The sequence below is a fragment of the Thamnophis elegans genome, chromosome 4 (genome assembly GCF_009769535.1).
Source record: "Thamnophis elegans isolate rThaEle1 chromosome 4, rThaEle1.pri, whole genome shotgun sequence".
Lineage (NCBI taxonomy): Eukaryota > Metazoa > Chordata > Lepidosauria > Squamata > Colubridae > Thamnophis > Thamnophis elegans.
Window position 1 is genome coordinate 130,365,195 of NC_045544.1, and position 15,202 is coordinate 130,380,396.

At 43.4% G+C, this 15,202-nt stretch overlaps 1 protein-coding gene across 1 annotated transcript in view; it reads right to left on the minus strand.

Annotated features, from left to right (window-relative positions):
* Positions 1-7,770: 7,770 nt before the first annotated feature.
* Positions 7,771-15,202, minus strand: part of SGSM2 (small G protein signaling modulator 2) — a 65,307-nt gene continuing 57,875 nt past the window's right edge. Inside the window, exons 19-24 of the mRNA XM_032216122.1 lie at positions 14,356-14,480; positions 12,374-12,456; positions 11,606-11,715; positions 10,258-10,354; positions 9,880-10,047; positions 7,771-7,903 (exon numbers count right to left, since the gene is read on the minus strand). Coding sequence (XP_032072013.1) covers positions 7,815-7,903; positions 9,880-10,047; positions 10,258-10,354; positions 11,606-11,715; positions 12,374-12,456; positions 14,356-14,480 — 672 coding nt within the window. The 3' untranslated portion in view covers positions 7,771-7,814. The remainder of the gene's footprint in view (positions 7,904-9,879; positions 10,048-10,257; positions 10,355-11,605; positions 11,716-12,373; positions 12,457-14,355; positions 14,481-15,202) is intronic.

Here is a 15,202-nt window from a genome sequence, read left to right on the forward strand (position 1 = left end):
AGCACCTAGAAGCCAAGAGGAACATAAGTGCCAAATTTCAAGTTTGTAGGCTTTATGGTTCTGGAGATTTTGTGATGATGCATGAGTGGTATTTGCCTTTTTTATTTATATATATATATATATATATATATATATATATATATATATATATATATATATATATATATATATATATATATATATATATATATATATATATATATATATATATATATATATATCAATTCAAACCACCTGATTAATTTTTAAAACATTCGTTTTCTTATCTGCTTTTATGCCTGACTTGGGGTTTGATTCTGGGTCTTTGGAGATCTAATGATAGGTCCCTGCATGGCTTGGATCCAACCTGTGGCTTGGACTTAGATAGAAATGAAAACTTTAAAAAAAAATCCCCAGGTTTTTGTGATCTGAAGAACAGGGAGCAATTTGGAATTCTCTCTTTTGAAATGCATAATTCATCCTTAGCTCCTTGCTTCTAAGTTTTATTCCACCTTTTAAGCGGTACAAAAATGGAAGCCAACATGGTAGGTTTGTCGTAAAATGTTGGACCCTTCAAATCTTGAAGGGACCTTAAGGATAATCTTTAGGGATTTTTTCTTTACTTGCACGTTTTATTTCTAGTTAGATGTTCAGGGAATTGAAGTGTTCAGAAAAGCATGCAAAGGAGCAAACTGCTGGATTTTATCAAGCAAAATATGGTTAGCTGGTTGCACCAACCCAGCTGGAGAACTTTATCTGAAGTACACTTGGGTGGATCAAAGTGATTTGGTTAATTCAGTAAACAGTGATTAAATAAACGATGCCGTAGCATAAACAAACAACCGAGGAGGCTGTGATACGTGCACATTTCCCACAAAGGTTTGCCTAGGAGGGAAATTGCTCTGTGAATTAGCTGTTTTTGGTAGAAAAGGGAGAAAGAAAAACCTAATTTTCATGCTTGACCAAGCTTCTTTTGCCTGCTTAGCCAGTATTATTCTGACATTAATTCCTTGAGATTTCGGATGGGATTTTTTCTAATCAAAATGGAAACCACCAAGAGCTAACACCTATTTTAACCGATCGTCTGCTACTAGCGGTTTGGGATAGCTAAGCCTATACCAAACCACTATGGCACGCGTGCCAGAGGTGGCACTCGGAGGCCTCGGTGGGCATGCACGCTGTTGCCAGCTGCTCTTCTGGGTTCCGTCATGCGCATGCCCGTCAGCCAGCTGCTCCCTTCCATTGCATGCACGTGCGTAGACCAGTGGTGGGATTCAGGCAGTTCGCACCACTTCGGGAGAACAAGTTGTTAACTTTCTGAGCAGTTTGGTGAACTGGTTGTTGGAAGAAATCATTAGGGCAGAGAACCGGTTCTTAAATTATTTAAATCCCACCACTGGGATAGACCAGCTGGCTGGCAACAGAACCTGGAAGAGCAGCTGGCTGGTGCGTGCAAGCGCACCTGCGTGCACATACATGTGCTCAGTGCTGAAAAGAATCATCTCTGATCTAGGTAGAGATCTGGTTAAGAGTCAGGAAAGCGATTTTATCTGTTTTGAGAGGAGTGAAAATTTAATTCCCCATCTTTGGGGATCAACCAGCCACCTCTTGCCATAAGCTAGTGTTGAGCATTGCATTCATTCTGCTTAAAAAAAACCCGTTAGGGTTCCCAACACACGTGTATTTAGTTTCAGTTGTCAAGACAAAACCTCCTAGCAGCAGCATTCACACAGCACAATCTTGATGAAGATGAAGCAATTGTATTTATCCCACATGCTTCAATTGTGGTATGGGAGGGTTTGGTTTGGGAGTGGGGGGGGGGGGGTTAAATGTAGCTTGCAAATCCAGAGGGGCTTCTTCAGTAATTGGTTGCAGCTGTTGTGTGAACCCAGCCTAAAGGGTTCCAATTGTGTTTTTACATAGTTTAGGGTCTGTTTTCATCTTGACTTGTAGTTTAACAATCTGCCAAGAATAAATCCAGCAGAACGGACGCTCTCAATCATTCTGCATTTAGGTGCTATACCGAATCTGTCGTGGGCTCCAGTAAGCAGGGCTTTCTATCTAGTGGAAATTCATTGCTGTATCCAAAGTGGCTTTTTCAAATTTTAAGCGTGCTTAGAGTGGCTGACATAATTATGACAGAAGAGAATTGCAACTCCCTTTTTCTTCTGTTTTACTAGCAGGTTGCCAGGCAGTGAAACTTTGTCTAATAATCCATGTTTGAAAACGTTTGTTTTTGTTTGGGAAAAAATGTTCCTAGAAGCTAGGGTCTGAATGAATGACCCAGGGGTGGGTTTCTCGCCCCGTTCCAACCGGTTCGGTTGGAACGGGGCCGGCGGCATCCTCGTGCACGCGCGCGGTGCACGCATGCGTACTGGCGTCTGCGCGATGCTCCAACTGCTCCTGGAGGATCGCGCAGGCGCTGTATGCGTCCTGCGCATGCGTAGAAGCGGAGAACTCATCAAAACCGGGTAAGGACTGTGGGCGGGCGGGCGCGCCCTTCGCCGTTCCCGGAAGTTACTTACTTCCGGGTTCGCCGACCAACCGGTTTGCAGGGACCGCCGCGAACCGGTTGAAACCCACCCCTGGAATGACCTGACAAATGCATGGGATTTTAACATATAGTCTTTGCTTAGCGACTGCCTCATTTAGTGAACATTCACACTTCCCACAGGGATGAAAAAAATAACTTTCCAATCCTTATTTTTATGACCTTCATAGGCCTGTGAACAGGAAAGCACAGTCACTTAGTGAGTGCTTCATATAACAAATTGCAAGCCGCAATAGTGGTCACTAAACAAGGACTCCCTTATTTAAATATCTCCCATTTACCTAGTTGAATATTTTGGGGTGTCCGTCCTAGGAAACCCTTTAAATGGAAGACGTACAAACAGCAGCCACATCCAGAGATACAGTAAGACTGCACCAGCTTTGGATGCTGGTAAAAGTTGTAGAGTTCTTTCATAAGAAAGGCCTTTCTGTCCTTATCCCAACACTCTGGTTCAGTTGGGACTACAAAGCCCAGGATCCCACTGCTAGGTTTAAGAATCTTGAGGCACAAATAGCCCAATTTGCCAGTGCCAAATACAGGTTACTGTTGCTTTCTGGCTATGCCAGGGATGTCAAACTGAATTTCTTTGAGGGCTGGATCCATATTGTAGTTCTCCACTGAGGGCTGGCGGGGGAAGGGATGGATGCCTCCTGCAGCACCCTGGCAGCCAAAATGGGGCATGGGGGGGGGTCCGTGCGTGGGCTCCCTGTACCTCATTTTCACCCTCCATGGCCCGCTTTCGGGCGCACTTTCAGGCTGGGTTTGGGGCCATTTTGGGGGCTGTTTTCAGCTTGTTTTTTGGACTGTTTTTGGCTTGTTTTGGGGGCTGTTTTCCCGGCCTTTTTTGGCCGGAGTGCTGCTGAAGGCCATGGAGGGTGAAAATGAGGTGCACGGGTGCTGCACGCAGCCCGTTTTAACCACCAGTGGCACCACCGGCCAGTCCTGATGTTTCCAGCCCTGCAGGCCGGGTTTAAGCACCCCTTGACATTTGACACTATGTGAATGGGCTACGTGAACGGATTGGGAAAGTGGAATGTTCTGAAATACATTTGCCTTAAAAGAGAGCACGGCTGGTTGAAACTCTGATTTAAATCCCCCCTCCCCTCCCCTTCACTTATTGTGTTTGCAAGAGAATAGCCTGCCACCTACTGCTGACATTTAGAGGGACTGGAGTGCATTGACATAACTCAACAACAACAGGAGTTTCCAACTGACTCCTTTTTCTCCGCCAACAGTTGAGTTACCGATCTGTGCCTCTCCTCCAAAAAACTTGCTCCGATGCCCTCCATCTCAGCCTTCCAGCGCAACACCCTCGTTGGACAGATTAGCCTTTGGGGATGGACGGACAGAGAGATACTAGTGTCAATCTTAGGAGATACCTGCTTGGAGAGTGCTGGAGACTCATGTCAGGTTGCTGATTGAGGACATGAGGAACGCCCCCCCCTGAATTATCAGCGAGTGTGGATAATTGGCAAACATGGTTTGTCCCACGCCTAGCCTGAAATAAGAAGACTGCTGATCATGGCTTGTGCTTTCCATTTGGATTGCGGGGAGGGAACTGCCAACTTCCCCCACAACATTATATGTTTATCCTGCCTTATTATAATTCAAGCCTGCGGGCATACCTAATTCTTCTGCTTCCTGTGTTCCCCCCCCAACAACCATTTCTTGCCTCCAGAAGTTATTGATGCTCCGATGCTGGAGGCTTTTAAAAAGAGACTGGACAGCTACTTGTCTGGAATTGTATAGGACTGTGATGCGCCTCCCGGGTGCCCCATATGCACGCGAAGCCATTTCTGAGGGCACGCAAGGCGTTGCCCTGTCAGCTCCAGCGCGCATACCAGCTGATGTTCGGCTGTTTTTCGCCATACGGAGGTTTCCCTGAAGCTTCCGGAGGACTCAAAACCACCCAATGCGCAACCTGGAAGTCCGTTCCCGAACTTCCAGTTTACGTGTTGGGCTGTTTTTCACCCTCCACAGTCTTCAGGAGGCCTGGGTAGGGTGAAAAACGGCCCAATGGAGTCCACTGGAAATTCGGAAACAAACTTCTGGGTTGCCCATCAGGCTGTTTTTCTCCCTCTGGAGGCTTCAGGCGGCTTTCCTGAAGTTTCCGGAGGGCAAAAAACGGCTCAACGCGCCTCCCGGAAGTCTGGAGGCTTCAGTGAGGCCTGTGTGCATGCACGGGGGTGGGGTGGGGTGATTGTGCGCGTATGCGTGGGGGGAGGGCATTGCATTATGGGTATGGACATGCCTCGACAAAAAGATTAGCCATCACTGGTATAAGATGTCCTCCTAGAGCAAAGGGTTGGTATAGAACAGGACTCCACAACCTTGGTCACTTTAAGACTTATGGACTTCAACGCCCAGGATTTTTCAGCCAGCCATGCTGCAATTTGGGCACCATGCTGGCTGAGGAATTCTGGGAGTTGGGAGTCCTTAAGTCTTAATGTTGTAAAGGTTGGAGATCCCTGGTCTAGAAGACCTCCAAGATCTGTTCCAACTCTGTTATTCTCTCTATGAGGTGGGATTGGGCTGAGAGGGAGTGATTGGCCCCAGAGTCACCCAACTGGCTTTCTCGTGCCTAAGGCAAGTCTAGAAATTACAGACTCCTGGTTTCTAAGCCAGGTCCTCAAGCTAAAATTTCTCAACTTTGACAACTTTTAAGACGTGTGGATTTCAGCTCCCGGAATTCCTCAGCCATTGTGGCTGGCTAGAGAATTCTAGGAACTGAAGTTCAGGCCGCTTAAATTAGGCCAAGTTTGAGAAACGCTGCCTTCACCACCACAGCAAACTGTGTCCATCAATCTCACTAAAACACACACAAGGGTGGTTTTTGACCCCAAAATATAATCCAGAATGAGGATTCATGTGTGCACACTCAAAAAAGTACCCCTACCTTTTCTTGTTTGTTAAAAGACTTAGAAATCTCATCAATGTACTTCAGCATCTTTACATACTGCAATACATGATTGCATCTAAGAGAAAGCAGTTTATTTAAGATGTTTTTAAAACAAACATGGTAGAAAAAAGAAAAGGGAAAAAAGGTTGAAAACATCTGAATCAGAGGTGGGTTGATACTGGTTCACACCAGTTCGGGTGAACTGGTAATGGAATGTTGGCCTGGGTCGCAGAACCTGCTGTGACCCAGGCTAGCCACACCTCTGAACCAGTTCCCCAGTCACCACGGAATGTTTTTTTGGCATTTTTAAATGTTCTGCATATGCGCAGACCAGAGGTGGGTTCCTACCAGTTCGCACCTATTCGGTAGAACCGGTTCGTCAAATCTACCAAACCGGTTAGAAGAGGTTCCACCAGTGGACCCGGAAAGCAGGCCACACCTACAGAAGAGGTTCCAAAATTTTTTGAAACCCACCACTGGCGCAGACCTATTTACAGGCAACTGTGCGTGCACTGGCAGTAATGCCGGCAGCATCCCACTCCTGATCTAAATAACTTTTCCTTAAAATTATGGGCAGCTGGATGTAGCAGGATCCAGCCTGGTAACAGGTTCTGTAAAATACAACAAACTGGATCTTTCAACTGATCTGGATTTGTACTGAATATTAGAGAAATATCTGGTCCTTGACCTGTTGACCTGTTTTTCCTGGAGGTAATGATTTATGATTGGGAGAATCCTGACGACCTGTTACTCTGCGGGTTGTTTTATTTCTGAATCAAACAGGAGACAAAGAGCACTAGGCAGCCATTAAAAAAAAAAAGGTTTGTTGACAATATGTATTTTTCTTCTTCTTTATACATATGTTTGCACTTGAGATAAATTCTTGAGCAATAAAGAAAATATTTTGCTCTGGACAAAAATAAATAAGGCAAATACACAATGTTCATAAAATACCATTATGCGGAACATTATAATAAACAGTACAACAAAGTTTGCACGGTTAAATTATTTTTTGTTTGGTTGTGAGGTGTGGGGGTTTTTTTGTTTCGTTTTTTGTCTTTTATATAGTAAAGTACCATATGATACATTCTCCAAAAAAGTAGTGCAGTGTTTTCCTTGTTTAAAACATTGATGATCCCTCAATAATAAGGGTGGCCGGGAGGGGTGGGGGTTAAGACTTCACTTTGCTATCCAAAGAAAAAAAATGCACAAAGGAGAAAGCATTGTCCTCTGCCATGAAACTGTCCAGCAGAACCATGCATGGGTCAAACACTTTGTGCACACACACACACAAAAGTAAAACGAGCAGGGCCAAGGGATTGCGTGCGTGCGTGCATGCCACTACCACCACCAAAAAATACTTGTTTTTTTGCATTCCAAGGAAAGAAACAACAAAAAGGTTATTACATTGGACAGAAGTTGTTGGCACTTTGGGGCTATGTCAAACTCCCCTTTTCCGTGGCTGTCGCTCCAGCTTGGAAGCCGTGGGGAGTGTAGCCACGAATACAGACTCAGTAAAATGGACAAATAAAGTCATGCTGGATGCATAAACATTTTCCATGGGGACAAACAGATCCACAAAGCAAAATGAAAAACAGACAGGAGTATCCTCCAATGGGCACTATAGAGTGACAGGTCTCTCAAACCCAGCTAATTCAACCTTCCTTTGGATTCCTAGCATTTTTTTTTTAAATCAAGACTCTAGCCCTCAAGATTGTGCAGAAACATACAAAGGTATTTCCCCGTTTCCCACTTTTTTATCAGTCGTTGCTGGAACTCAGCTTTGGGATGACTGACCAAATATATAAACAGAGCACGAAATCAGCAACTTTTTTTCATGACTGTGTAAGGTGTGAGTTACTAGGTTGATAAGAGTAAGGGGGTCCCTTACTCCTAAATCTGGTAAAATCTTGGGCAAAGCTACAAGACATCCATCCTGCCTATAGTCAGCTGGAGAGGTTCCTTTGGAAACCCAGACAAACATTTTGCAAAATTAAAGCAATGGTAAAATTTGGAAGAACTCTTCTTTTTGCTCTACTACACACTTGCTTACCAAACCCAGGGCAAGAGGCAATTTCGAACACGACAGAATTGGAACAAGTGGGAGAATTAAAATCACACAAGAATGGTTTTTTTGGCCCTGAAAATAAGAGTCCAAGAATTAGGACTTGTTTGTGCACAATCAAAACTCAGTTTTATATTCCGCCCCCCTTGCTTGTTAAAGGCTTAGAAATCTCTTGAATGTTTACTTCATTACATGGAAGATGCTGTTAAAACATGGTTTGAAGTGACAAGTGCAGGAAAATCCCTCCCTCCCCCCTCCCCCCCTCCAAAAGCTTTTTGCAGTGATGCTAAACTTCACATTCTTCACAGCAGCTCCAGCTTTCATTTATTCTCAATCAGCGTCTGGACCTTGCAGACTAAATCTCTTGCTATCTTCAGAATCTCCTGGGCATTGTGATGCTCGGCCATCTCTGCACGCAACATAGCAAAGGCATTGGGGAAAAGATTTAGCAACAGCAAAGACAATCTTCAGGTTCACTCAACATGCAATTTACATTTGGATTAAGAGGCAAAATTTGACCAATCTCAGCCATTGTCCACAGCTACCTCATTTTTATCAGCTCATGAAGGGGGGGCTGAACGTTGCTGGCTTAAGACCCCCCCCAAAAAACTAGAAATTCTATTCAATCCCTTTGAAATAAGGTTTTACACTTAGGTAGGAAAAAGGTACAAGAACCGATTAGGTGAAATCCGACTCCAAAACAGTAACTGTGAGCTTGGAGTCCTAGAGGATGATAAAGATGTACTTAAATATGAGCCAGCGGTGTGTGGCAGCAGCCAGAAAAGTTAATACAACTCTTGGTTGTATAGAATCAAAATGTGAAGTAGTACCGCTTTATAAAACCTCACTAAGACCACACCTGGAATACTGCATCGAGTTTTGCTCACCCCATTACAAAAAAGATGTTGAGACTTTGGAAAAAGTGCAGAGAAAAGCAACTAAAATGATTATAGGCTTGAAGATTAAAACATATTAAAACATATGCAGGATTTAATACAATACAATACAATAGCAGAGTTGGAAGGGACCCTGGAGGTCTTCTAGTCCAACCCCCTATCTAGGCAGGAAATCCTATATCGTTCCAGACAAATGGCTATCCAACATCTTCTTAAAGACTTCCAGTGTTGGGGCCTTCACAACTTCTGAAGGCAACTTCTGTTCCACTGATTAATTCTTCCAACTGTCAGGAAATTTCTCCTCAGTTCTAAGTTGCTTCTCTCCTTGATTAGTTTCCACCAATCGCTTCTTATTCTACCCTCAGGTGCCTTGGAGAATAGTTTGATTCCCTCCAGTCAAACTATTGGGTATTTGAGTATGACTAGTCTAGAGAAAAGAAGGACTAGGGGTGACATGATAGCAGTATTCTAGTATTTGAGAGGCTGCCACAAAGAAGAGGGAGTCAATTTATTCTCCAAAGCACCAGAAGGCAGGACAAGAAACAATGGATGGAAACTAACTGAGAAGCAACCTGGAATTAAAAAGTAACTTCCTAACAGGGAGAAAAATTAATCAGTGGAACAGGGTTTATTTATGATGGTTGGAGTGTCCCAGGGTCATGTGATCACCATTTGCAACCCTCCCAGCAAGCTTTGAACAATGAGGGAAACTGGATTTGTTGAACAAAATAGCAATAGCAATAGCAGTTAGACTTATATACCGCTTCATAGGGCTTTCAGCCCTCTCTAAGCGGTTTACAGAGTCAGCATATTGCCCCCACAGTCTGGGTCCTCATTTTACCCACCTCGGAAGGATGGAAGGCTGAGTCAACCGTGAGCCGGTGAGATTTGAACCGCTGAACTGCAGCTAACAGTCAGCTGAAGTGGCTGCAGTACTGCACTCTAACCACTGTGCCACCTCGGCTCAAAAGCCTGATTAATTTAACTGCAGTGATTCGCTTACATGCAGGCCAAAAAAACAACAAGAACGTAAAAGTGATTCCTACTCAAATAATTGCTTTGCTTAGCAATGGAACTTCTGGACCAACTGTGGTCCTGTGGTCGTAAATTGAGGACTATCTGTCACTGTTCCTTCTATCTCCTACATTTCAGCACAAATGCCAGTTAGTAAGTGAATCATGCAGTCGTTAAGCGAATCTGGCTTCCCACACCGACTTTGCTTGTTAGAAGCCAGCTGGGAAAGTTACCAATGGTGATCACATGATCTTGGGACATGGCAATACACACCAGTTGCCAAGCAACTGAGTTTTGATAACATGATCATGAGGGGGGGGGGGTCATAAGTGTGAAAACCGGTTGTAATCACTTTTTCAGTGCCGTTGTAACTTTGAGCAGTGACTAAAGAAATAGTCATAGGTCGAGAACTACCTGTAACCCTCTCGCAAATTAAAAAAACAGACAAAATCTTGTTCAGTTCTTCCTTCCTTACCATTAAAAAACTTGATGATATCGGTGAAGTCCATGTTGTTATCACGGATAATCTCTCGATAAGACTCCACCAGTGCTAAGGCAATGAAAAGGACAAAATGTTCGGAAGAGATGTGCTTCGCCGCCCAGATAACTTCCCACACTGTAAACACATCCTCGTACAACAATTCTGAATGGAACAGACATTAGAAAGAGCATGGGATTACTTCAGCACATCACAATCAAAATTGGACCAAGCGATTTCTCCCCACAGAGCGGGGGGGGGGGGGTGTCTCCAAAATGGCAACTTGAAGATTTTGTGGACTTCAACTCCCAGAATTCCCAAGCCAGCATGGGAAAATTCTAGCCAACACCCTAGGGGGGAAAGAATAATCCTTACCTCTTTTAAAATCTAGCAGGAACCACCGGTAGCAAAAGTAGAAATGTGTATAATCTCCATTCTGATGCATCAGTTCAAAGAGCTCAGAATCTAAAATCTTTTTTTTTATTTGAAAAGAAACACAGAGAAACAAAAATAAAGGATATACAGTATGTGCCGTGGTAAAGGTAAAGGTTCCCCTCACACATATATGCTAGTCGTTCCAGACTCTAGGGGACGGTGCTCATCTCCGTTTCAAAGCTGAAGAGCCAGCGCTGTCCAAAGAAGTCTCCAGGGTCATGTGGCCAGCATGACAAAACGCTGAAAGCGCACAGAATGCTGTTACCTTCCCACCAAAGGTGGTCCCTATTTTTCTACTTGCATTTTTACGTGCTTTCGAACTGCTAGGTTGGCAGAAGCTGGAACAAGTAACCAGAGCTCACTCCGTTACACGGCACTAGGGATTCAAACCGTTCAACTGTCGACCTTCTGATCGACAAGCTCAGCCACTGATAAACTGATAAAGCCAACTATAAAATCTTGACTTATAGGAATTTTGCAGGGAACCACTTTCCTCTCTCTTCCCACCACATCTTCTGGTACAGAGATCTCCAAATGTGGCAACTTTAAGACTTGTGGACTTCAACTCCCAGAATTCCCCAGCCAGCCACTGGCTGGGGAATTCTTGGAGTTGAAGTCAACAAGTCTTAAAGTTGCCACATTTGGAGACCCCTGTTCTAGTAGATAAGAGCAACATCTTGTCCATTCTGCTTCCCATTACAGCATAAAGAAGCAATCCAAGTGGGATTGATTTATCCGTTAGGAATGCTGTTTTGACCAAAGGCTCCATCGCTCCCCCTTCAGCTCCAAACTGTATCCAGCTGAATGCGCATCAGAATGCCCAAAGATACAAACAATCCCACACCACAATAATTTCAGGCTTGACAGGCTGCCCCCCTCTCAACAGAAGGAACAATCCTGCAAGGATAAAACACTGTGAGTTAAGTCGATGCCACTAGCCGTCTAACATCCCGCTTTGGGGGTGTTACTTGGAACCCTGACAGTGTAGTTCAGAATCCAGGTGTTGTTTACCAAAGTGCTTAAGGGGTGTAAATTGTGAAGAACAGTTGATTTATTTTTGACCTAGTCCTTTTTCTGCCCGGGGGAAGATATTATTGCGATTACACATTTTATTACGATTACAATAACTTCTATCTGCTCAATAATCAAGGTATCCTGTGATGTATTTGGTTTTATTCTTAGTTTTGTATTGCTTTGAACTTGGCTAAAATTCCAGGCTTCAGAAAGATGCCAAAAAGAGCTCAAAAAAAAAAAATCTTTTAAATACACATGCCGAGATAAAACCCACCTGGATAAGAGATCTCATGTTTGCAAAATGTGTGTCCATGGCACCTCCATTGGGGAAATTTTGGCTCATTCGCTTCATGAGTTGAGTAAAGCAGCTGTAAGCCAGCTCATCTAAAACCAAGTAAAGGTAAGGCATTAGCTCCATGAATTCTCAATAATTGCATGAAGAAACCAATATATTTAGTATCTGCTTTTTTACCAGCAAGCAGTGCCCATAACATTGAACAAGAAAGCAACTCTTACAGGCCAGCCTTGAAGTCCACAAGACTTAAAGTTACCAAGGTTGGAGATCCCTGAACTAGAAGACCTCGGAGGTACCTTCCAGTCCTATGATTTTTATGTTCATCACCCACCATTCCATCTTTCCTTCCTTCCTTCCTTCCTTCCTTCCTTCCTTCCTTCCTTCCTTCCTTCCTTCCTTCCTTCCTTCCTTCTTTCTCTCTCTCTCTCTCTCTCTCTCTCTCTCTCTCTCTCTTCCTTCCTTCTTTCTCCCTAGTAATCAATATTATGTGCCCACTGAGCATGCTCAGTCCTCCTGGGGCTGCTTTTAGAACTGGGGAGACTGGCCCAGTTTTCTTTGCCTAGGGTTTTTTGTAAATTTACAGTTCTTCTGAGCCCAAAGATACATCTACAGTGATTCAGGACGGGTCAATGTACTGAGAAATGAGATTGTTTGGATATGATATTATGGACAGGCTCTAAGTCTATGTAATCTATGCAGGCACCAAGGGCTGCACAAGCTAGAAAAAGCAACCATGGGATTTCCTACCTTTGTCAAGTATAACCATGAGAGGAGCCAGAAGGTCACACATTCCTTGGACGTAGCCTACTTCTAAATGTTCCCAAACATAGCTGAAACAACAAAAAGAGAACATGCGTTTCTTCATTACATCGTGGCTTATTAAAATATGGCTGCTCCTACTCTTTTCTGAAATTAAAGGAACAGAATGTCATTTGCGCCAAAACGAATCAGGAAGACACTTTCCTTATGAGATTGGTCCACCACGTGAAACCTCATGGAGTTCACAGAGAACCTCACAAAATTAAACATAGCATAAGCAGCAAATGTCCTCATTGATTAAAATAGTAAACCCCCAACGCCAAATTGGGCACTAGGTTTAATGAGATTACAAATTGTTTGGTGTGGTAGCACTAAGGCCAGGGGTGGGTTTCGACCGGTTCGCACCGGTCCCTGTGATCCAGTTGGTCGCCGAACCCGGAAGTAAGTAACTTCCGGGAACGGCGAAGCCCCCCCCCCGCGCCCGCGCACACACCCGCGCCCGCTCCTTACCCAGTTTTTATGAATTCTGCGCTTCTACGCATGCACAGAACGCATACAGCGCCTGCGTGATCCTCCAGGAGCAGCTGGAGCATCGCGCAGACGCTAGTACGCATGCGTGCACGCAGCGTGCGTGCGCAAGGACGCCGCGTGCGTGCGCAAGGACGCCGCGTGCGTGCGCAAGGACGCCGCCGGCCTCGTTCCAACCGAACCGGTTGGAATGGGGCGAGAAACCCACCCCTAACTAAGGCCTACCCAAAGTTCCTTTTTCAAGTGACAACTGGACTGGTGTGTTTTTCTTTGAAGACATTTCACTTTCTCAAAGCTGAAGAATCTTCTTGGATGAGAAGCGAAATGTCTTCAAAGAAAAACCAGAAAGTCCTCTTGCCTCTTGAAAAAGTATCTATCTTCTTATCTATATCAAGCTATCGTCTGTCTGTCTGTCTGTCTGTCTGTCTGTCTGTCTGTCTGTCTATCTATCTATCTAACTAACTATCTATCTATCTATCTATCTATCTATCTATCTATCTATCTATCTATCTATCTATCTATCTACTGTGAATCTATCTTTCTATCTTCTGTCTATCTTTATCTATCTATCTATCTATCTGTCTGTCTGTCTGTCTGTCTATCTTTCTGTCTATCTATCTTTCTATCTTCTGTCTATCTTTATCATCTATTTATCTATCTATCTATCTATCTATCTATCTATCTATCTATCTATCTATCTATCTATCTATCTATCATCTATCTATCTATGTTCTAATTAGATAGATAGAATCTCCATAAACATTTATCCATTAGTTGTTACTAAGGCCTGAGTTAAATTCAAGGAGTACATCATATATATGGGTATGAGTGTGTGTAATATATATAAACACATATAAATATTTTGGGAATGATAGCAGTCATCTATCATGAAACAGAATGAAGAAGCAGGCCAAGAGGAACACATTTTATTTTAAAATGTGATGTTCAGGGCCTGCAATGAACAATAATGTCACCATAGAGAACATTCCATGGATTCTAACCCAGATAGCGGGATCTGCCCAGATTCAACTTGGAAAAACATAAGTCAGCAAATTCTACCACAGATGAGATTTCACTCTGCTCTGCTGCATCTGACTCCAGATGCCGAGGCTCAATTCTTCTCTTGACAAGCATTGGCCTAAGCTTTCCAGATGTGGCTCTCTTGCACAGAGGTGGCATTCAGCCGGTTCTGACAGGTTCACCCAAACTGGTAGCGGAAATCACGGGTGGGCTCTATGCCATCCTATTTAGGCACATTTTTGAGGCTGGGCGCCTACGAGGAAAGCGCACACGAAAACAAAGTGCATGTACGGAAGATCAAGCACATGTGCGGAAGGGGCGTGTGTGCCCATGAAGCAAGCGGTTGTGCCCGCAGCAAACCGGTGGTAACAAAATGTGAAACCTACCATTGCTCTTGCACCTCCCTCTTAGGTTTAACTTACCTGCACATAATATTTCGAAGCTTCTCCAGATTCTCAGCAGTGAAATACCAATAATTTCTATCGCACCTCTGAACATCTTTGTCAATTCTATGTAAGTTTAAGGCAACAGTGTCCAGCATTTCTATCTGGAAAATACAAAGACTCATTAAAAACCTGTTGCTGAACAAAGGAGAGTATTGTCTGTTGGGCCTGATCTTTGCAGAACGACAAGATTTTGATGTCCGTTCATTTTAAAACAATTTCTGTAAGTAAATTTGTAAAACCAGAGATCATACCACCATGTGCTAAATGCACTCTTATTCCTATGATTTTATTGTTGCACCATTTCACGTTAATCAACGACGTGCAAAACCAACGACAATAAAGATAAAAATGAATGGATTAATATCCTGTTGATCATCCTGAGCGTTTTGCAGGAAAAATCAGATAGTATGAAATATTTAATAAGGGAAGCATCTAAGGATATCTGTTTGTATCACAAGGATTTTCAAAATAAGAAGCTTTCAGTCTAAATTCGTCATTTTAAAACCTCAGCAAATGGATTATGATCTTAGTGGTATACATTTTTTTTTAAAAAGAGACCTGAATAAACCACGTTCTAACCTTTTTCCTAGACAGGAACAACATCCATATTTTAGATAATGTTAGTCTCATGATCCCCATTCTTCTTTTTTAAAGTGGCCTGTTGTTTTATTTAAAAGGTTTTTAAGACACCAGACAGCAAAAATGTCGCAGTTTAATTAAGAGAAAAGGGCTGCAATTCCATGAAATGGAAAGTGGTAAAACAGTGGTGTTGGTTGCATCAAAGGAGACTGCCAGATTTCCTTGTGTTTTGCTTTTATTGATT